The 21,867-nt window shown below is 35.3% G+C and overlaps 2 protein-coding genes, 1 long non-coding RNA gene and 1 pseudogene across 4 annotated transcripts; 1 reads left to right on the top strand and 3 right to left on the bottom strand.

Annotated features, from left to right (window-relative positions):
- Positions 1-1,498: 1,498 nt before the first annotated feature.
- LOC113001220 (uncharacterized) lies at positions 1,499-2,893 on the bottom strand. Its single transcript, XM_026128033.1, has 2 exons — positions 2,298-2,893; positions 1,499-1,802 (listed from the first exon to the last, which is right to left on the bottom strand). Exons 1-2 carry the CDS (start codon positions 2,891-2,893, stop codon positions 1,499-1,501), a joined length of 900 nt encoding a protein of 299 aa, XP_025983818.1.
- A 3,767-nt stretch (positions 2,894-6,660) lies between these two features.
- On the bottom strand, positions 6,661-12,082 carry LOC100796521 (uncharacterized). Of its 2 annotated transcripts, none has more exon segments than NM_001253267.2 (6): positions 6,661-7,002; positions 7,144-7,184; positions 7,268-7,314; positions 7,458-7,625; positions 10,431-10,671; positions 11,946-12,082. In NM_001253267.2, coding segments are annotated over 6 exon segments (693 nt in total). In that variant the 5' UTR covers positions 12,051-12,082; the 3' UTR covers positions 6,661-6,911.
- A 721-nt stretch (positions 12,083-12,803) lies between these two features.
- Positions 12,804-13,183, bottom strand: LOC100796000 (histone H3.2-like; annotated as a pseudogene).
- A 509-nt stretch (positions 13,184-13,692) lies between these two features.
- On the top strand, positions 13,693-21,294 carry LOC100807678 (uncharacterized). The gene is made up of 4 exons (XR_005890730.1): positions 13,693-13,943; positions 14,713-14,773; positions 19,748-19,835; positions 21,062-21,294. It is a non-coding gene; the product is annotated as an uncharacterized lncRNA (long non-coding RNA).
- The last annotated feature ends 573 nt before the right edge of the window (positions 21,295-21,867 follow it).

Raw genomic sequence — 21,867 nt, 5'->3', positions numbered from 1 at the left:
CTTTAATTATCGGGGCATCTCCTACTTTACTACCTTTCATGTCGAATCTATCTAGGACCTTATCGATATAACTCTCTTGTGACAATCTTAGGATACCTTGAGAGCGATCTCTTAGTATCTTGATTCTTAATACAAAAGAGGTTTCCCCAAGATCTTTCATCTAAAAAATTTTCGTCAAAAATTTCTTAGTCTCTTGTAAGAAGCTTATATCGTTGCTAGCAAGCAGTATATCATCGACATATAACACCAAGAATAAGTATTTACTCCCACTAAACTTGTGGTATACACAACCATCAACTATATTTTCCTCAAAACCATATGAGGTAATGACTTGATGGAACTTGTAATACCATTGATGAGAAGCTTGTTTCAAACCACAGATGAATTCATTTAGTTTGCAAACCATAGACTTTGAGTCACTTGATACAAAGTTTTTCGGTTGTATCATATAAATTGTTTTTTCAATGTCACTATTTAGAATCACAGTCTTAACATCCATCTGATGTAGCTCTAAATCATAATGAGCTACCAGTGTCATTATTGTTCTAAAAAAATCCTTTGAAGATACTGGAGAAAATGTTTCTTTATAGTCAATGCCTTCCTTTTGGGTAAATCCTTTAGTGACTAGATGAGCCTTATATCTCTCGACATTGCCCTTTAAATCCCTTTTGGTTTTAAATATCTATTTGCAACCAATAGGTTTCACACTTTTAGGCAATTCGACGAGATCCCAAACATCATTTTCTTGCATAGATTTCATCTCATCCTTCACGGCATTGATCCAATTTTGAGAGTTAGAACTACGCATGACTTGACAGAAGTTAATCAGATCATTCTGTGTTAAACCAATACCATCCTCATGTTCTTGGAGAAAAATAATATAATCATCAGGGATTGCACTTCTCCTCTCTCTATCAAATCTCCTTAATGACACTTCTTGAGGTTATTGAGGTTGCTGTATAGGTATTAGAGGAAAAACCTCATCGTTGTCTTGTTCTTGAACAATGTCATCAATAATAGTTTGAACATTATTTTCTATTATTGGAGTTGTTTCTTGAACAACAATAGGTATGAGGACTTGAGCACTATTAATAACATGTTTTTCTTCAAAGACAACTTTCCTTATGTTCTCTTCCTTCCCAAACTCAACTTCCTCAAGAAATCTTGCATTTCCCGTTTCAAATATTGATCTTAAAGTGGGATCATAAAACTTATAGCCCCGAGAGTGTTCAGCATAGCCAACAAAATAACAGTTAATTGTTCTTAAATCTAGCTTTCTTTCATGTGGCCTATAAGGCCGCGCCTCAGCCAGATAACCCCAAATATGCAAATACTTAATGCTTGGCTTTTTGCCAGTCCAAAGTTCATAAGAGGTTTTATTAACTACTTTACTTGACACCCTATTAAGGATGTAAGCTGCGATCTTTAAGGCTTCTCCCCAAAGTGACTCTGGCAAGGAAGAATGACTAACCATACTTCTCACAATATCCTTAAGAGTTCAGTTTCGTCGTTCTGCAACACCATTCATGCTAGGTTTGCCTGACATAGTGTATTGCGGAACAATTCCACACTCTTTGAGAAAAAGCGCAAAAGATCCTAGACTTTGTTCTCCTGATCCATCATATCTATCATAGTACTCACCACCACGGTCAGATTTGATAGCCTTAATTTTCTTTCCAAGTTGAAGTTCAACTTCAGCCTTGAAACTCTTAAAAACATCTAGGGATTGGGACTTCTCATGTATCAAATAAAGGTAACCGTATCTAGAGTAGTCATCTATGAACGAGATAAAGTACTGTTGCCTATTCCAAGAAGGTGTTGGAAAAGGACCACAAATGTCTGTATGTACTAGTTCTAAGATGTCTTTAGCTCTTTCGGCACCTAATTTTCTTATGTTTTTTTTTTCCTTTATGCATTCAACACAGACTTCAAAGTCTGATAAATCTAAAGGTTTAAGAATTTCATCCGACACAAGTCTCTAAATTCTCTATTTAGAGATATGACTTAAGTGTTTGTGCCATAAAGTGGCTGAATTCTCTTTTAATTTTCTTTTTGTACCACGTGAATTTGTTTGTAATATTTCATTATAGGAATAATTAACATCCAACATATATAGATTATCAATTAAGGAACCGGAACCAATCAAATTCGAATTCTGGTAGAGACTAACTTTATTATTTCCAAATGAACAAGAAAAACCAAATTTGTCCAAACTAAAAATAGAAATTAAATTTCGTTTAAAAGACAGTACAATAAAAGTCTCAAACAAATCCAAATAAAATACAGTCTTTAATTACAATCTAAAAGCTCCTATAGCCTCCACTGCAACCTTTTTGCCATCGCCAACAAATATGAATCTTTCGTCACCACTTGGCAGTTGGCTCCACAGGCAACCCGACATGGTTACACTTAAGTGAGTAGTAGCACCAAAATCTACCCACCAAGTATCTTTAGGTACAAAAGCTAAATTAACTTCAGAACAAACAAGGGCAAGAGATTTACCTTTCTTGACACGCCATGTGGCGTACTTGGGACACTTTTTCTTCATCTGTCCAGATTTCTTGCAGAAGTAGCAGGTAAATCTCTCATCCTTCTTTGGTTTCTTTTGCTGAAAAGACCCTTCAACAACACCCTTAGTTTTCTTTCTTTTCTTATTCTGAGAGGTGGAACTTAAATGAGCACTTTCAAATCTATCTCTCTGCAGCCTCTTTTCCTCTTGCACACAGTGAGATATAAGCTCATTAAGGGACCATTTGTCCTTCTGAGTGTTATAACTCACTTTGAATTGCCCAAAGTGTGTAGGAAGTGAGATAAAAACTAAATGCACAAGTAGGTCTTCACTAAGCTCTAACTTAACTGCTTTCAGTTTAGATGCCAAGTTAGACATTTCCATTATGTACTCCTTTATATTACTTTTGCCCTTATACTTCATGGAGATGAGTTTAGCCAAAAGGTTACTCGTCTCCGCCTTCTCATTTTTGGCAAAGTACTGTTCAATTTCATTAATAAATTTTTTTTGCATTTTCACCCTGAGAAATAGAGCTCTGAAACGCTTCTAGAATAGAGCGCTTCAAGATCATAATGCACATTCGATTGGAACGATCCCATTTCTCAATTTTTACCTCATTGGATGCTTCCGGAGTGGAAGTGGGTCGTTCGATTCTTAGTGCCAAATCCAAATTCATACAGTCGAGAACAATTTTTACGGCTTCCTTCCAGACCTTAAAATTTGTTCCATTCAACATAGGGATATGTTTACTTGAGCAGATAAATTTGTAGCACTAGTAACAGAAAACTGAATACTAATAAAAATAAAAATAATTACATGCTCACAAATAAGCCAATAAGTTTTATATATATATATATATATATATATATATATATATATATATATAATAAGACATGTGCAAAATAGTTCACATAACAAATTCATCACAAGATACCCAACACAACATTAATTCATAGTCTTTGGATAGAGAAATTAATTTGTAATTGACAATCTTAACGCAATGATCAAATGTTGACAATAAATTCTGTCAAATCATAGTTTTTCTTTGGACCGACTGTAATTCACATGAAAATACTTTATAATTATAACACATTTATCATCACGGGTATAAAATTATTTGGCCAAATTGTATCTTCCTTTGGGCTGAGCACAATTTACATAAATAATTTTATAATAATATCTATGCAATTTTAATTAAATTAATTTACGCAATAGAGATTGCTTTGACAATATATTGTTTCAATCAATTCAATCAAAATTACCAAACATAAAAAAAGGAATAATTTTGAGGGTTTATAATTTCTGAATTTACACCAAAACATAATGGGAATCACCAATTAATACACATAATTCACAAATAAAAACAAGAAAAACAAAAATAAAATGCAAAAGCCAAATTGCATTTAACGATATTCAACATGAGTTTTCTTATGATGATATAATAAAGCTAAAGATAATGTATCACATGTATATCATGTCATGGCATGCATGACATGGATTCATGGATGCATAAGGAAACAAAACCAACCGTCATAAAAAAAACACATGAACGAGAAACAAAAATGGATGATTATTCTGGAGTGAGAAAAAAATTAGTTTGTCTCATGAAATCCAAACGCAAAACATGAACACGCATATAATGATTATTATATCGTGATCGAAAAGAAAAAAAAAAAGAAATTTCCAAACTTACAATCATAATTATAATTGCAAAGATAAAATCCCAAAATAAATTAGGATTCATGTAACAAAATAATACATATATAACACAAACCAAATAACTTTAATTCTCAATAATCTAACAATAATGGTGGCTCTGATACCACTTGTTTGAAATTTTAAGAATCTTAATAAAATACCAATAATCACCAGAAACATATTACTTTAAATTATCAAGAGAGATTGTGAAAAATACCTGAATTCATGATAAACATCGAAGTTAATGAGTCTGAGGAACTGTTGGTTTTATGTTCTTCCTCAACCAAATCACTGTTTTCCTTTTGGGACCTTAGATTTCTCGTCAGATGTGGAAAAGAGAATACAATTTCTGAATTTAGTGTATTGTGGACCACAACCTTATTTTAGATTTTAACTTGTTTGAGTTCTCATTATTTTCTAACGGGTCAAATTGATTTCCGTTTATCAAGCCCATATTAATGTCTGAAGATAGTCCAATAGACTCACCAAATTAGATCACTTTTATTGAGTCCATAAATGTAAATAACTAATATAAATAATAAATATAATATGTAACTCACACTAATTAATTAATTAGGAATTATAAAATTCCAACAAATGTTGCATGGGCAAGTTTGTCTAACCACTTAACCTCCTTTTTGTGTGGTCATTTCAGTTATGTTGCTCATCCTTAAGACAATCTTATTCATCATGAGATTGGTGCACTTTTGTGTCCCCATTGTAACAACTCTCTCATGCATAATACAGAGTGTGATGTTTGTGATGACATTGAAGCCAAGAAAGGTCACTCACAAGTCTCGAGTTGGGTGTAACTTATTTCCACCAGGTGCCTTCTTTGTTTGGCTCTTGTTGTAGACATTGCAGGAACCTGGTGTGATACCCCTACACTAGTTTCTCTCGAGCAGAACTGTCCTAGGGCAAAACTACTATAACTCAAACTTTAGAACCACCAACAAAAAATCATTTGATATTAACTTTTATAAAACAAAAATGTGTCATATATATCGATAAAAAGGCTCAACTGTATAGATATCTCATTTTAAGTAAAAAAAAAATAAAATATCGTAAAGTTTATTTTAGGTCTCTCACTCCTGATTGTTGGACCGACGTGCTCCAATAACTGCACCTCTAATGCGAGGAGGAAGAAAGACAAAAGAGTGCAAGTTTGCAAGGCATACCCATTTGTTTGGTGGGCGTTCCACGTAAACCTTATGTCTTTTTCTTGCCTTATTGCGTGATATCTCAAGTTCTCAACAGAGAATTTAGGTAAGGTGTGATATAGTAATTTCTAGAATAAATTACACTAAGTTCTCTCGAGTTTAATACTTTTTCAACTTATTCCCCGTGTGTTTTATATATGATTTTTGTTTTTGGTGAAATTATATAGGATCACTAGAGTTCGTAAAGTTGAAATGAACAATGTTATAACCACCGTTAATAAGCTTAACATTCTAGCATTCCCAACCTACCCCAACAAAAAAAAAAAAAACGACATAGGTGTACTTGTATTGCTTGTGGAATTGATTTATTAATAGAGCCTTGAAAGTACATTTTTATGTAGATAGAACAACGTGTAAAAGATGTCTACTAGAGTTAATCAGAAAATATGAATTTTCTTAAAGCAAAAGTTATAATTAATTACGAAATATAAAAAAAAATAAAAACTGCCCTATTGCTATACCCTTCTTGTTTGCATCTTTTGTTTGCTTAACTAAGCATTTTTGTTGCTTTGTACCATTAAGTTATTTCTATTTTGCTTGTGCATAATTGCATTGATGGTAGTAGTTGTCAAGTGACCTGTGACAATAATGTTTTGTATATAGAATATTTTTATCCAGACAACTCAATCACGGTTCTTAGCTAGGGTCATTACATAGTATATGAAGGTACAATAAAAAATAAAAAGTTACGTATGGAAAATATAAGTAGACTGGTGTGTGGTGTTTTCAAACATCTTCCTTTAAATTTCCTGCTGCTCATCTTCAAAAGAAGATACCCAAAAGCAAGACCTATTCTTCCTTCAGCTTGCAAGAAATTATTTATATTGGGCATAAATTTTCTAGCCTCATGTTACGTTCAATAATTTATTTTAATCTCAAACATATTATTGGGCAGAAAACACGGATTTTTTTTGTCCATACTAAAACTAATTAGAGGAGTTTTTTCATTTAGCCAATGCTGCTTGGTTGAGTATGTATTGCTCTGAGTATAATATTAATCGCTACTTTACTACCAATCTTATGCCTAGGTTGATTGTTAACTTGTTTACATCGATCCTTGTTAATCTTTTGTTACCCTAAATAGTCACGAGTCATGAGCCATATTAGGGAAAGGATCACGTTACCCTTTTCTTTTTCCCCTTCTGTATGGAAAAAAACACAGGCATTACAGAATTTAATCTTCACCATTTGTTTTCCATTTCTCCTTTTCTTAATCTTTGCATGAACTGTATCTATCAGAGAAAATATAAGCTGAATCCATTTCGATCAGAAATCATTGAACATCCAATACATCACATGTGGACCAGAATGTAGCCCAATTCTGAATATACAGCTAAAATGGACTGAAAATAACGATTATGATTTATAAAAAAAAATATAGATATAAATTATCAGATTTTCATCCAAAACTTATTTCAATTCACAGAAAAATAAGAATCATATCCCCATATTCTATATAGGCTAGCATAACCTTGACTATCTCATCATGCAGTGCTGGCAGATGCCTTCAATTTCTTAGGCGGGGGATTTCCTCCAGATATAAGCACATATAAATAAAAGCAGAGCATTGCAGAACTGCAAACAAAAATTTCCCGCAAGCATAGAGCAATCAGACCAAAATTAGGACAATCTAACACACAAGGGGCTAAAAGAACAATTATCAATTTCAAAGACCAAAGTATAATTAATTAGGATAAAAGCAATGGATTGAGATACCTTATAATAGCACTAATGCCCGATGGAAATATTTTCTTTGCCTGCATCCAGAAAAGCAAATAAGTACATGTACTACCAATGAGACACAACATAAGAACAGTTTTTGTCAAAATAGATGTACTACCAATGAGTAGCTCTGGAAGTTCTTCCAGATAAGAACCCCTGCCAAAGCTGTAAAATAAGGAAACAAGTCAAGAGAGTACATAACATTTATCCAAATAATAAGATTATGCTGCAGCTTCCTTATGTTTCCTTTTTTTTATTTTATTCCAAGACCAATGCAATGCTATAACAATGCTGCTTAAATCATATACCTGCTTGTCCTAGAATAAATGGTAAACTTGAGTTTCCTTGCCTCCAGACCTTCATGCTAAAGGTGCTGAGGAATAGTAAAGCACCCCCAAAGAGCACACCACTGCTTAGTGTTGCAGGACTCCGTGAAAAAAGGAATCCAATAATCCCTCCTGTTAAAACAAATCCACCTACAGCAAAAGATAAAGATGAGATATAACATCTTCAATAGGGAGGGGGATAGTTTCCTAATAGAATACTGTATAATTTTTCTTTCTGTACTGAAATAATACCATATTTCCATATTATTGATGTCACAAATCTCAAACAAGAGGTCACGCACAAATACTATACCCTGTTCAGCTACCAGGTAAATGTAAAAAGTTTAATAAGCCATAATCTATATAACACTAGACTTCATAAAGCCTTTTCTGAGGTCAATTGTTTGGACCCAAAGTTCAGGTACAGATCAGTTAGTGGACAATAACAGAGAAGGACCCAAGGTCTGGAAAGTATACTACAGGAGCAAGAAGAGAGATCAAGAAGCTAGTTAGTTAGCAGGTATTAGTAAGTTGAGCTGGCAATAGTTGGCTTGGCACTGTTGACTGTTGAGAGATGACCAGTTAGTTAAATGTAAAAGATACAGCAGGCATGTAAGGGACATGGGGGATTTGCAATTTTTGCGACAGATATATAATCTGAGTTAAGCTCTGGTTTTCTGTCCAAGCTCTTCCAGTGAATAACACAAACTTTCTTCTAATCTTAGATCTTCTCTCTCTGCTTTGTCGTTGTGACTGGTGCCCCAACATTGGAGAGTCTCGACAGAGAAGATGAAAGGGTTTCATCACCACTTTTACCTTGAGTTCATTGAGTGAAAAAAAAAGCCTTTACTTCCGTTGTGGTGAGAAATTCCACCCTCTACCAACCCATTCTAAACTTCTAATAAGCAATTTAAATTGTTAATTCTGGATGAAAAAGAAATGCTAAATTGTTGAATTGTTTCAGTTCAACTCAAACAGTCCAGTCCTTGGTTGGAACGAGGACGGGGAGAGAACCCCCCTAGTTGCCTTGTCTACTGGATTGACTAAGTGTCCAGGACATTGTGGAGTCCTGTCATGTCTGTCAAAGGAACAAATATGAAGCCACACACAGCCTCTAGAGAATCATTGGGAAGACACTTAGAGATTTCATAATGGGTTTTCCTACAAGACTATGTATGAGCCCTTCTATTTGTGTTGATGATATGCAATTAAATTATAGCCATTTTTGTTGCTTAAGCACCCTTGTATGGCCAAGATAGTCATTGAGTTATTTTCAAGATATGTATGTGGTAAGGTTGCATGGTATTCCCAAATCAGTGGTTAGTGACTGAGATTCTTTTTTCTTTAGCCATTCTTGGAAATAATTGTTTAGGTTCCATGGGACATTAATTACAATGAGCTCTTCATATCATCTTGAATCAAATGGTCAAACCAAAGTCTTGAATAGGTGTTTGGAAACCAACTTGAGTTGCTTTACCTCATTGTGTGATCCGGGCTTAGCTATGGTACAACAAATCTTTTCAAGTGTAACACCCTGAACGAATCACACCGAAATGAGAGGGATCCAGAGGTTATACAAGTATGAGACTGTACAGTTAAGAATATCTTAAAGAAATTAATTGGTACTACTTATATTAACAAGATGCATCTATTTTTTGGTAGCCTTTCACTTAAGAACTCCATAGTTAAACGTGCTTGACTTAGAGCAATTATCAGATGGGTGACTTTTCAAAAAGTTTCCCGAAAAGCGAGTGAGTGAGGCCAAAACACGCTGAAAAGTCCCGTGTTGGTTTGTGGGGACAATCATTGAGTTCTGACCAACAACACGCTGAAAAGTCCCGTGTTGATCTTGAGAGCAGCCGAGCGGTGTCAAAGTTGGTTGTTGATGTCTCGAAAAGGACTACCTATGAAAGGTTCTGACCAACAAGGACATTGAGTGAAGTGTCAATGTGTAAGTGTTGCAGTGTGTGAGCCGTTGAGAAGTTAACAACCAACGATGTTACATGAAGCATCCACACGTATAATGCCTTTTGAAATTGTCTATGGAGGAAGCCTCCTACCTCGGTATGCCTCTTATCTAGGAAAACCAGAGTAGAGGCTCTAGCTCTCAAGATATGAAGGACAGAGAAGAAGTGCTATCACAGTTGAGACAAAACCTAATATGAGCACAACCACTCATGAATGAGAATGTGGATCGAAAAAGAAAGGAACAAGTGTTTTGAGGTAGGAAATTGGGTTTCCCTAAAATTGTGCCTAACAACCTGCTAGAGGGACTGGAACTTGAATTACTAGATCAAGTGGAGCCAGAATATGTAATGGTGATGGTTAGCAGACAAGTTATTTAGGAGAGAGAAGATTCATCAAAGGCCAGAAAATATGGGGAAATTAATAGAAGTACAATGTGATAGGACAAGGCTGTAGCTCCAGGAAAGGGCAATGTTAGGACCCAAGATTTAGTTATGGAGTAGACAACAGACGAGATGGGCCAAGGGTCAGGAAAAAGAGAGATCAAAATTTTTTTTTTTTTTTTCCCCCCTTTTTAAAATTTAAAAAAAAGGGAAAATTTTTTTTTTCCCCCTTTCCATAATTTTTTTTTCCAACTTGGGGGGTTTAACCCTAATAAAGGGGAAAAAAAATTGGGGGAAATTTTTTTTCCCCCATAAAAAAATTTAAAACCCTTTTCCTTCCATTCCCCCCCCCCCCCCCCCCCCCCCCACCCCCAAATATTGAAGGGGAAACAAACACAGGCAGGGAGGGATTTTAGCTCTACCATATCTCCTCCCTTCCACTCCCAAATTTCTGAATCAAATATGGTATAAAAACATTTTTTTTTAAAATAGAACTAGCCCACCCCTCCATTTTCATCCAACCAAGCACACTGTAAGTGGAACACATTATTATAACTTAACAATAAAGTTGCCTAACATGCAAATTGACTAACAAGGAAACACTTACCAAAGGGAATGCCTAAACAGAAGTCATGAATCTTTGCAGTCCTTTTCGGTTGATCGACACTTTCCTGTGTTGCCTCTCCAAACCCTATTTTTTCAGCATCATGGCCATCTTTTGTTGAATATGAGTTCTTCTTTTCTTCAACATGTAGCTTTGACACATCAACTGCATAACTTAGTGTATTTTTGGTATCAGACCCAGCAGTATCCGTGTCATGCCTCTCCAGACTCATAACAACCGATAACTAAATGAGACATGCTTCCTGTTTAGTATCAATAACAAATAATTGCTCTAGCAAACTCTTACGTAACATTATGTATGCTGTTATTCAAGTCTGTTGATATTGTCTAGCACTATCCTTGCAATATAGCAAGAGATATGTGCAAGCATATAGACTTAATATGACTTTCCCCTAAATGTGGAGAAAAATGCCAATCTATCATCATTAAGGCCAACTTGAATAGTTATGTACACTTCCAGCACTCGGCTATGCATGTATAAGTTTTGTATTCTCATTAGAATTACATATACATACAAGTATATATAATCAATAAAGCATTCTATTCAGTACTTGCAGAGAAACATGTCTACATGCCTTGTTTGGATAAATTTCTCTATAAGCACTTATAGGAGAAGAAAAGAAGAAAAAAGGAAATAAGCTTATTCTACAAGTTTAAGTTGAAATTAGCCTATGCATAAGCTAATCTGTAGAAGCTATATCATTTAGCTTCTCTAAAAGTTGATTTTAACTTATGCGTAAGCTATTTTTTTTCTTCTCCTATAAGTGCTTATGGATAAATTTATCTAAACAGGGCCTACATATAAGCAGGCATGGATGCCAAATTTGAAAGATGTAGATTATGTGTGCTTAACAGCAGAAAAGTCAACAGTAGAAGGAAAGCAAGGTATTCCGGTGATTAAAAATATATTGCCTATGGTAAAACAGGCAGACATTTTTTGTTTTTATGGAATTCCTAAATAAAATGGATTTATGTTAATGACTTAATGCTGCCGCTCTTTTCTCAGTAATCTGTTTCAGAAGTTACACAGTCACACAAAATCCTTTGACTAAAACTAACAATCAGAAAACAAAACTGTATGAACAAAAGGCACTATCTTCAACACTAAATCATGTTTGGGAAAGAATGATTAAGAAGAACTAATCATTAAAATAATATATCAAGAAGCCGCTAATAAAACTCAATTATATATATTTTCTTCAAAACAAGCTAACTCAAAAACGCACTCAATGTATTCAGCGAGCCAATCCATAAACTAAACAAAATCCCTACCTAACACAACTTCTCAATGGAAATTAAAGTTCTCGAAGCAAAAATTCAGTTACTTTTTTTTAACACTATTACTTCAAAATTCCCTGGGCAACGTATGATTCAGGAATCGTTGCTTTAGATCTATTTAGTAACTTCTACATTGGCGTGCTTGAAACACGCAATTGTGGTTAAACACGAACCCTAGTAAGTTACAAAAAAGAATCAAAATTAGAAAGAGGCGAAAGACCTTGGAGCGAGGGGAAGGGAACAGAAACGAGCGGCGCCGGAGGTGTGAGCTGCGGTGGACGGCGGAAAAACAGCCTAGCTGAGAAATCGCCGTAGCCGCCGCCATTTCTGCTTTTCTCACGCGCTTTGATTTGGCGTGCTGCGCTGAACAACACAGATTGGATTTTTATTGTGAAGAGAAGAGAGTGAGAAGGGAAAGACCAGTCAACGCTTCCGCCACCGAAGAGCCGGTGTGGTCGGTAAATCTATATTAAAAAAAACAGAATATTTTTTTTTCCTAACACATCTTCTTATAAATTATTTTATTTGTTAAAAAAATATGAAATATTTATAAGTTTTGACTTAGAGTTTTTGCATTTATCTTCTTTCATATTTTCTATATAAAAATATCATATTATTTTTTTATTAAATTGTATAACATGATAAATAATTAAAATAATAAATTAACTTATACAATTCTTTGATTCTTAAAAAATTTAAATAAATTTTTTAATGATTAATTAAGCAATTTTTTTCAATTCCAAAAAAAATATAATTATCAGGATTTCTAAGAATCATCATTTCTGAACATAGTTTTTTTTCTCTTATCAAACAATCCCTAACCATGTGTTTGGATGAGGAATTTAAAAATTTCTAAGAAATTTAAATTCATAACATTTTAATTGCCTTGATTTTAATTCCTTTCCTTTTGTAAATATTTTGTTTGGATGAGGTAATTCAAATTCTTATATTTTAATTTTCTTGTTTGGACAAAGTGATTCAATTTCAATAAAATTCAAATTTTCATTTTTAAATATTTATTTAAAAATTAAAATTTCAATATTCAATGAAAATAAACAAGAGCCCAACAAGGTAGGCCTCAGTCCTTGGGCATAATGGTAACTCTCTTGGGTGAATGGTGCAGAGGTTGGTGTCCTCGAAGAGCACAACGAGGTAGGCCTCTGCGACTTCTTGGAGAGTGGAGACGGCGCTGCTGTGGAAGTAGAGATTGGTCTTGAAGTCCAGAGCGATTTCCCTTACGAGTCTTTGGAAAGGAAGCTTCCTTATGAGAAGCTCGGTGTTCTTCTGGTACTTTCGGATCTCCCTTAGCGCCACCGTACTTGGCCTGAAACGGTGCGGCTTCTTCACGCCGCCGGTCGCCGGAGCGGACTTGTGTGCTGCTTTCGTGGCAAGTTGCTTTCTCGAAGCTTTTCCTCTGGTGGACTTCCTTGCGGTTTGCGTCGTACGAGCCATTTCGAACACAGAGATTGCTTGACTTTGGAAGAAGACTAATGAGTACAGCACGGTGTGAGTACGAACACGTTTTGAGAAATTCAAATTCCTAGATTTTTAGGAGAATTTCATATGACTAAGTTTTGATTAATTAAAATTCTTTATTAAAATTCCAGGCATTTAATTTCTTCTTAAATTATTATCCACACACTAAATTTAAAATGACAATAATTTAATATCTCATTTAAAATGAATTGCTCAGATGAAAGTATTCATCCAAACACACTCTTAGGATTTTACTAATCAAGAATTTGGATTTCCATCGGTCAAAAAATTCTCACATTCAATTGATCGCGCAACTGTTAAATATAATTCATACCACTCATAATTTATCTGGATAAATTTAATTCAAAATATCAGTCTCCATTCAATGGTTAAAATTCACTGATGTGTGCAGAATCCATTTCCATAAAAAGATCATTAACCGTGCAATTCTTTTATCTTTATTAAAATATTTTTACTCTAACTTCCTTAACCACCCAAAAACCCTTCCCTTAGTTTTCCTTCTCCCATGTTTTTCTTATATTAAGTCTACTTAGGTAAGCTGGGATCGAAGAACAGAACATCATGAGCATAAGCTAGCTTCGTGTTGTGCTGTCTCAAATGTTCATGAAGTCGTAAATGCCGCCACACACCTCTGTTGTCTCATAAAAATGTCTCTTTTTCCTCGTCTCCATATCTTCGCTAGGCCTTTACTTTCCTCATCTCTCTCTGCCCCTTCTGCCAGGTCCTCTCTCTCTCCCTACACTTTCATTATCATTGTTTTTGTTTTCCTTTTCCAAAACCTATCACTCTCACATATTTTGTTTGCAACTACTACTTACCCATAGACTGAATATAAACTTGTTTTATTAAATATGAAACCTGACTACGTCTCATTTGTTAAAGTTTTATTTTTTAAAAAAGAAAATTGAAGTGTGCTAATGCTCCTGAATCCTGATGGGACAGATTTGTGGATTTGGTTTGATAGTTCAATTGAGCTGGGTAATGTTCCTCTAATGTTGTTAATTCAAAGCATTGTTATATTTGTTTATGCTCTGTTTGGATGAACTTCTGCATAAGTACTTATGAAAGAAGAAAACAAGAAGAAAACAAAAGGGTAAACTAGCATATGCTTAAGCTAATTTGTAGAAGTTCTCTCATATTAGCTTCTTTGAAAGCGTATTTTTACTTATGCATCAGCTTATGAGAGAAGCTTAGTTCATTTTCTTTTCCTGTAAGGGCTTATGGAAAAGTTTATCCAAAATGGCTCTAGTTTGATGTGAGCTTTTGTTTTGGGATTAGACGATTAGATGATCTTTCGAAATGTTAATAGGTTTTAATTAAGTTAAACCTATAGTTACTGATTGAATACACGTCCAGTGTCGTAATTAATTTTATTTTCCCTTCTGTCTCTTGCAATTGTGTTCATATGTTTCCATTTCCCCTAAATGAGTATTGTCTAAGCCATTGTCATCTCCTTTTGTGACAAATTATGCCTTTCTTTTTCTTACCAGAATGGAGGTAGACAAGTAATGACCAGGATTGGCATGAATGCCTGCTCTCTTTCTTCTGCAGGTACTAGTTCCCATATCTCCTAGTATACCTGTGACTGTGAGTATGTATGGATGTATGAATATAAGTATGCCTTTCATTTCTTTAAGAATAAAATAATCGAAAATGATGTGTTACTAAATGACATTGGAAGCATTTCAGCTGAAGCTTCAGATTTTGAATGTGATGTGACCCATGATGATGTCAAAGCAGCAGACAAAGATAATGCACTTTGCTTGGCTCTCTCACAGCTTGTTAGCGAGTTTAGCAAGTAATCTATGTTATCTCTACAGAAGATTTTTGGTGTACGCCGTGCTCGTGTGATATCTATAGGCTCCTTGAAGCTTCATCTAGCTCTGGGAATTAGAGGATTACCAAAGGTGACAATAGGACTTGTGCATCTGTTCTTTAGAGTTTAGACAGTTGTTTGGTGTAAGAAAATGTGTTGCACATTTATGAGATGGGGATATGTATCATGTGCTCATAGTTTGCTGGTGGATGACTGTTAGGCAAGAGGAATCATCTACTGTAGCTAAGCCATGGCTAGTGTACAGTAGCAAGAATTAGATGAGAAAGAGTGACAGCTAGGTTGTTGGAAATTAGTTAGACTCTGCCAGCTGTAGGTTAGTTAGTAGTTTTGAATAAATAGCATCTTTCTTGAGAAGGAAAGGGGGGAAATTCATTGTATTGAGAGAACCTGAGAAGTGTCTCAGTGTTGTAAGGGAAGAGAGTGCTCTTGTGTAAAGAGTGAAAGAACTATCAATAACAATGATCCCTTTATCTTTGCGTGTACTGTTCTGTGCTGGTTCTTGTGTGCATCTGTTCTACCTCTAGTTACAGTTAGTAAAGTAGAGAAGATTCCTAACAACTGGTCCGATTTGTCGAAGAAAGAATCATGGATGGCAATGAGGCTCGATTCACTGTGCTGGAATCTTCGGTTACAGCATTGAAAACAACAACCAGCAAATTAAAGGCGATGACCACTGAGTTGCAGAAATCATCCAAGAAACAAACTGAGGTGATTGCGAAGGTGTTGAAACGATGCGACAACATTAAAGATTTGCACAGGATGATGAAGATGCTCATGGAATAGAAAGGCATCACGTATAATGATGCCAATAATGCATCTAAGGAGTAGAACAGTGGGTTGGAGGATGCGGAGTCCGTGACGGAACCCAAGCCTTCATCAGCATTGGAGGATGAAGCAAGCGAGTCTGAGGAGGATTTGATACTGCATTCGTCACGCCATTATTGGGCAAAAGGGGTCAAAATGCCAGTGTTTGAAGGGGAGGATCCGTTAGGATGGATCACATGTGGAGAAGTTTGTTTCCGTGCAACACGTCCAACAGAGCGCGAAAGTGAGATTGGCCTTTATCAGTATGGAGGGAAACGCCTTGCATTGGTTCCAGTATTGGAAGCAAAAGGCAAAGCGGAAGAGTTGGTCTGTTTTCAAGGCAACGCTGATTAAGCGCTACATCGGTACCGAAAGGGGAGATGCTTACGAACGTTTGGTAGCGTTGTGCCAAAACGGGGACTGTGACTGAATTCATTCAGGAATTCGAGGTGCTGGTGGCTCAAGTCTTGGGTACAAAGGAAGTGCAATTGGGAGGATATTTTTTGGCGGGACTTCGCAATGACATCTGCGCAAAATTTTGTCCCCACAAACCGAAGGATCTGTCAAGTGCCATGGAGTTGGCGGCTGATTTCGAGGAATTTGAAAAAGAAGGGAATCTAGAGATTGATTTGCATAGTCGTGAATTTCATTTTCAACCCAAGGGAGGAACATGGATAGCAGTGTTGGAGGATCCACTATGAACACCTTTCACAACACCCAAAGTCAGAATCGAACTCTAGCAAGGGATGCGCGTAGCTCTACCAACGTAATGGCTGCAAATCAAAGTGAGCCTACGAGCTCGGGATCGCAGAATAGGGGAGTCCGGAACTTGCCCTATCAAGAGTATCTTTGCCGCCGCGAAGCAAAACTGTTACCATTGTGGAGGACAATTTGTTGTTGGTCACAAGTGCCCTGAAAAAATCCTCAAGTTGCTTATTTTGGCAGATGATGAATGGATTAACGATTAGGGGGAGATTTCAAGATTGGAAGGGGAGCTTGAGAATACATTTGACAATACAGTAGAAACAAAGGTGGAGTGTCAATGGATGGACTTATCCATTTGCTCAGCTGGTGGATTTACTCAACCACAAACAATGAAATTGGAAGGGCTGATTCAGGGCAAAAAAGTGTTGATTTTTATTGATAGTGGTGCTAGCCACAACTTTATTTCTCAAGACTTAGTGCAGCAACTAGGTTTGAAAGTGACTCCTACTCAAACCTATGGAGTGAGATTGGGTGATGGAAACAAGAAAAATGCTCAAGGCTGTTGTGAGCAGATGGAGGTTCAGCTGGGACAAATGACCATAACAGAGAAATTCTTTCTATTTGATTTGGGTGGTATAGATATCATATTTGGGGTAGCATGGCTGGAAAAGTTGGGAGATGTCAAGGTAAATTGGAATCTCTGACAATGAAGTTCAAACAGCAAGGGCAGTTAGTGAAAATTCAAGGTGATCCTAAACTGCTACGAACTAAAGTGTCTCTGCAATCGATTTGCAAGCATATAGATGTTGAATTGGCCATGTTTCTATAGGTACAGGATACTGTGGATACACAAGAAGCAGTGCAATATGGAGGTTCTATTGTAGAACAAAAACAAGTGCAAGGGGTACTGGATGAATTTTCTAGTGTATTTTCTGAGAGGAAAGGACTACCTCCACCTCGGGCAGTCGATCATGCCATCCCTATCAGAACAGGAACTAATCCAATCAATGTTAAGCCTTATAGATACCCTTATCTACAGGCAAATGAAACTGAAAAGAAAGTCAGTGAGATGCTTCATGCTGAAATTATAAGGCCCAACAACAGTCCTTACTCGACCCCTATGATTTCGGTTAAAAAGAAAGATAGAAGTTGGCGACTATGCACTGACTACAGGGCTTTAAATAAGGTGACTACACTACAACCATTTCTTAGGAAATTTGTTCTAGTTTTCTTCGATGACGTATTGATATATAGTTCATCATGGGAAGATCATTTACAACATTTGAGGACTGTTTTGGGAACCCTGGTTCAACATGAGTTTACTGCCAACCTCAAGAAGTGCAGTTTTGGGCAGCAAGAAATTGAATATCTAGGTCACATTATTTCTGCAAAGGGAGTGGCTATGGATACAAGGAAAATTGAGGCAGTGCTTCAATGACCGTTACCCAAATCAGTCAAGAGTTTGAGAGGATTTTTATGGTTGGCGGGATATTACAGAAGATTCATTGTAGGATATGGGAAGATTGCTAGGCCTCTTACCAACATGCTGCAGAAGGGGAATTTTACTTGGACTAAGGAAAGCTCAGAAGCCTTCTGTCAATTAAAGCAAGCGTTAACTACAGCTCTGGTGCTAGCAATGCTAGACTTTTCTCAACCTTTTGCCATTGACTGTGATGCTTTAGGCAAGGGGATAGGAGTTGTTTTGCTTCAGCAGAAGAGGGTCATTGTTTATTTCAGCAAACCTTTGTCAGAAGCATCATTGAATAAGTCGGTGTATGAGAAAGAATTGATGGCTTTGGTGTTAGCCATCCAGCATTGGCGGCCTTACCTGGTGGGAAGAAAATTTCTGGTGTATAGCAGGTTAGTTAGTAGTTTTGAATAAATAGCATCTTTCTTGAGAAGGAGAGAAGGGAAATTGATTGTATTGAGAGAACCTAAGAGGTGTCTCAGTGTTGTAAGAGAAGAGAGTGCTCTTCCTTGCATAAAGAGTGAAAGAACTATCAATAACAATGATTCCTTTATCTCTGCATGTACTGTTCTGTGTTGGTTCTTGTGTGCATCTGTTCTACCTCTAGTTGCAGTTAGTAAAGTAGAGAAGATTCCTAACAATGACCCAGCGAAATTGTGTAGTAGTAGCACTATTTGCTTTTTTCTGATGGTTAGATGGCCTTAAATGCTTGGATTTACTGGTCAATATTAATATGAAACTGGAGTCTGAATAGAAAATTCTTAGCAATAGGGCTTTAACAGGAAAATAATTCAGGTTGAGTGGCGACCAAAAGTGTTGATATTGATATTTAGAATTTTAGGTATAGATAGATATATTCAGACAAGGAATCTAGGGGTCATAAATTCCCTAGTTCGTCCCGTCTTTCCTTTTATTCATGCTAGTTCTCTTTCCCACTTAATATCCTTTTTTCTTTGGTAACCATGGTATTGGTACGAAATTGTCCCCGTCAAAAGCAGTGACAAATCTTCATTGGGAACCTTGAATACACATAAGATGAGTATTCCCCTCCCACTGTTAATATGCTAAATAGAAGCTTAGAATAGTTTATCTTTGCTTTGTTAATTGTGATAAACTTAGAGAGTGTCTGTCTTTTATATTTATAATGTATACTAAACGAATTAAAAAGTTTATTATTTTAGGAAATTTGATTCTTCATATTTAGGTGAGATGGAGCAGTCAAGATCTTTTCAGTTTAGCTCTTGTGATGATTTTTTTTCCTCTCATCTCAGCTTTTTTCTCTTGAAACACCCATAGGATTCAGAATTTGAACCTTTTGCAGCCAAAGGGAATCTTTCTTTAAGCCTCTTAATGATATATTATGTGTATTATTCACTGTAAGAATTAGTCAGCTGTTTAAAGCAGCAGACCACATGAATTTGACAAATAACATTTTTTCACTATAGAGCAGCCTTTCTGTTCTTTTGATTTACTCTTTCATTCTCTATCCCCAGATCTTAACTATTGGATGATAGATGATCACTTTAAATTTGTAATGTGGCACTTGAATGCTTTGTCAACTATCAATAGTATGGTTTTGGGTTGGTCAACCTTTTTCAAATGGGCACTTGACTGACTTGACTGGAAATGATGATTCTTACTTCTAGCATATGATTTTTTTTCCCATTATATTAAAAAATTTCCTAATGTGTATTGCATTGCAACATTTTAGGGTAGGATTGTGGAAATTTATGGACGAGATGCAGCTGGTAAGACTACAATTGCACTTCGAATTATTAAAGAAGCTCAAAAGCTTGGAGGTACGTATCAGAATTTCAGATTTTTAGACTCACTTCAAGTATATGAACGAGTTCTCAATTAGTATTTAGTTTTATTGGGGGGCGGGGGGAGTCTGTTTATGGAGATTTCTGTTCGAGATTCTTATGAGTACTGATGATGTTAATAAGGGACTGGAGTAATTATCAATTCTTGGCTAGGCAATAATAATGAACTTTTGGAGCTTGGCATGGAAGCATATTTTTCTTTGTGCTATACTCCCTCCGTTTCTTATTATCTATCCACTTTTTATAGGAGATTTTGTTTCTATTTATCTGTTCACTTAGAAGTTCCAGACAATATTAATTACTATTTCTCAATCATGCCCTTATCTCTTCTTAATTCTTATATACTTCTCACATTTATAAATGAGAGAATAGGAAGTTAATAATAATTTTAATATATACGAGGATATTAATTACATTTCATAATTTGTGTTAACTTCCGAAGTGGACAGATAAAAAAAAGTGGGAGAATAAAATATAGATGCTTGAGAGATCAAATATACATCAAAGCATATATACACAGTTCCTGCCAGAGTTATATTAAGTTGTCAGAAAGTGAGTTATGAATTTCTGACAAGTTTCAACATGAGTAAATTCTTCAATCATGCAACTAGAATTTATTTTGCACAGTTATGTTTCCTTTAAGTGGCAAATGTGCCGGTTAAAGGCTCTATGTATACAGAAACATCCTTATGAGCTCGTAAATTGTCATCAATTATTACTTTTAGTATAATTGGCATCATATCATTTTATGGTTTCTCAAAAGTGAAGCATAGGGAAAGCATTTAGGAAAAAAAAAGAATCTTGTTTGAATTTCAAACCAAGCAAATAATTTGGAGGTAGAATATCCAAGGAAAATTTGTAAAATATGTAAAATGGATTGGAGGCAACTGTAAGTCTTTCCTTCATTTGAAATAGGTTAGTTTCTTGGTGATGATCTAAGCTTTTATATATTGAATTTGTTCATCATAACAATACTGGAGTGTAGACATGCATGAAATGCACTAAGCTTTCTCTAAAAGTTATTTCCTTTGACTTTTATTCTTACCAAAAACTTGAAAATTAAATTTGTGTTATTTCTTGTCAATTGACACCTGCAAGACTCTCAGTCATATTCTTCACTTGATGCGCTATTTCTGTTGGAGTATGGTGTCTAGCTTATAATGTGCTGTCAATTTGATAGTTTCCGTCTATTCTGTTGTCAGGATATTGTGCATATCTTGATGTGGAAAATGCATTGGACTTCTCACTTATGGAATCGATGGGCGTAGATACTGAAAACCTTCTTATATATATCACATCCTGATTGTGCTGAAAATTTGTTAAGCATGGTTGTTACATTAACAAAAAGTGGTGCTGTAGATGTGATTGTGATTGATAGTGTAAGTTACTGTATTTTGTCTTTAACACCTAGTATATTGCTCGAGGATTTGGTTAAGTGAGGTGGATTTAGATTACACTGTTTTTATCATAACCATGCTGGCTTTTTTTATATAACTCGTGTTGAACATTCCTTAAAAGTCTGCAACCATTTTAGTAAAAGGAGAAGAAAATTCTCCCCAAAAGTAAAATATTCTTATTTTTTAAAATAAATTAAAAAGAGTTTTATTTAAAAACAAATAAAGTTTTTAAAAAAATAATGAAATTTTTGTAATTAAATAAATAAAAAGAAATAGTTTTATTAATTAAAATAAAGATTTTAAGGTAAATAAAATAAATATGTACTTTTAGAAAATAAAAATGATATTTTATTTATTTATTTAATAAGGAGTAAAATAGAACTCTCTTTTTATGAAATAATAAAATAAAATAAATAAGGTTCAGAGTATCCAAATAGAGATATATTATGTCAATTTTGTTTTACATGTATTACGCTCTCTCTTTCTTCCAAATTCGTTCTTTCTTCTTTCTCTTTAAAAATTCTCTTTTTTTCTTTCATAACCATTGGATCGTCTTAAAATTTAGACACTCCATTTGGAACTCATTTTTGCATATTCTCATCGTTGGAATT

The sequence above is a fragment of the Glycine max genome, chromosome 3 (assembly GCF_000004515.6).
Source record: "Glycine max cultivar Williams 82 chromosome 3, Glycine_max_v4.0, whole genome shotgun sequence".
Lineage (NCBI taxonomy): Eukaryota > Viridiplantae > Streptophyta > Magnoliopsida > Fabales > Fabaceae > Glycine > Glycine max.
Note: the sequence above shows the minus strand (reverse complement) of the source record. Positions and strands in the feature narration are given on the sequence as shown.

Coding starts and splice junctions, on each gene's coding strand:
- LOC113001220 (XM_026128033.1), bottom strand. CDS start 2,893: ATGGAAATGTCTAACTTGGCATCTAAACTGAAAGCAGTTAAGTTAGAG. Junction 1,803..2,297: donor GCTATAGGAGCTTTTAGATT/GTAATTAAAGAC, acceptor TTCTTGGAATAG/GCAACAGTACTTTATCTCGT.
- LOC100796521 (XM_006576171.4), bottom strand. CDS start 10,659: ATGAGTCTGGAGAGGCATGACACGGATACTGCTGGGTCTGATACCAAA. Junction 7,185..7,267: donor ACTTCCAGAGCTACTCATTG/GTAGTACATCTA, acceptor TTCTGGATGCAG/GCAAAGAAAATATTTCCATC. Junction 7,003..7,143: donor GGCATTAGTGCTATTATAAG/GTATCTCAATCC, acceptor TTTTGTTTGCAG/TTCTGCAATGCTCTGCTTTT.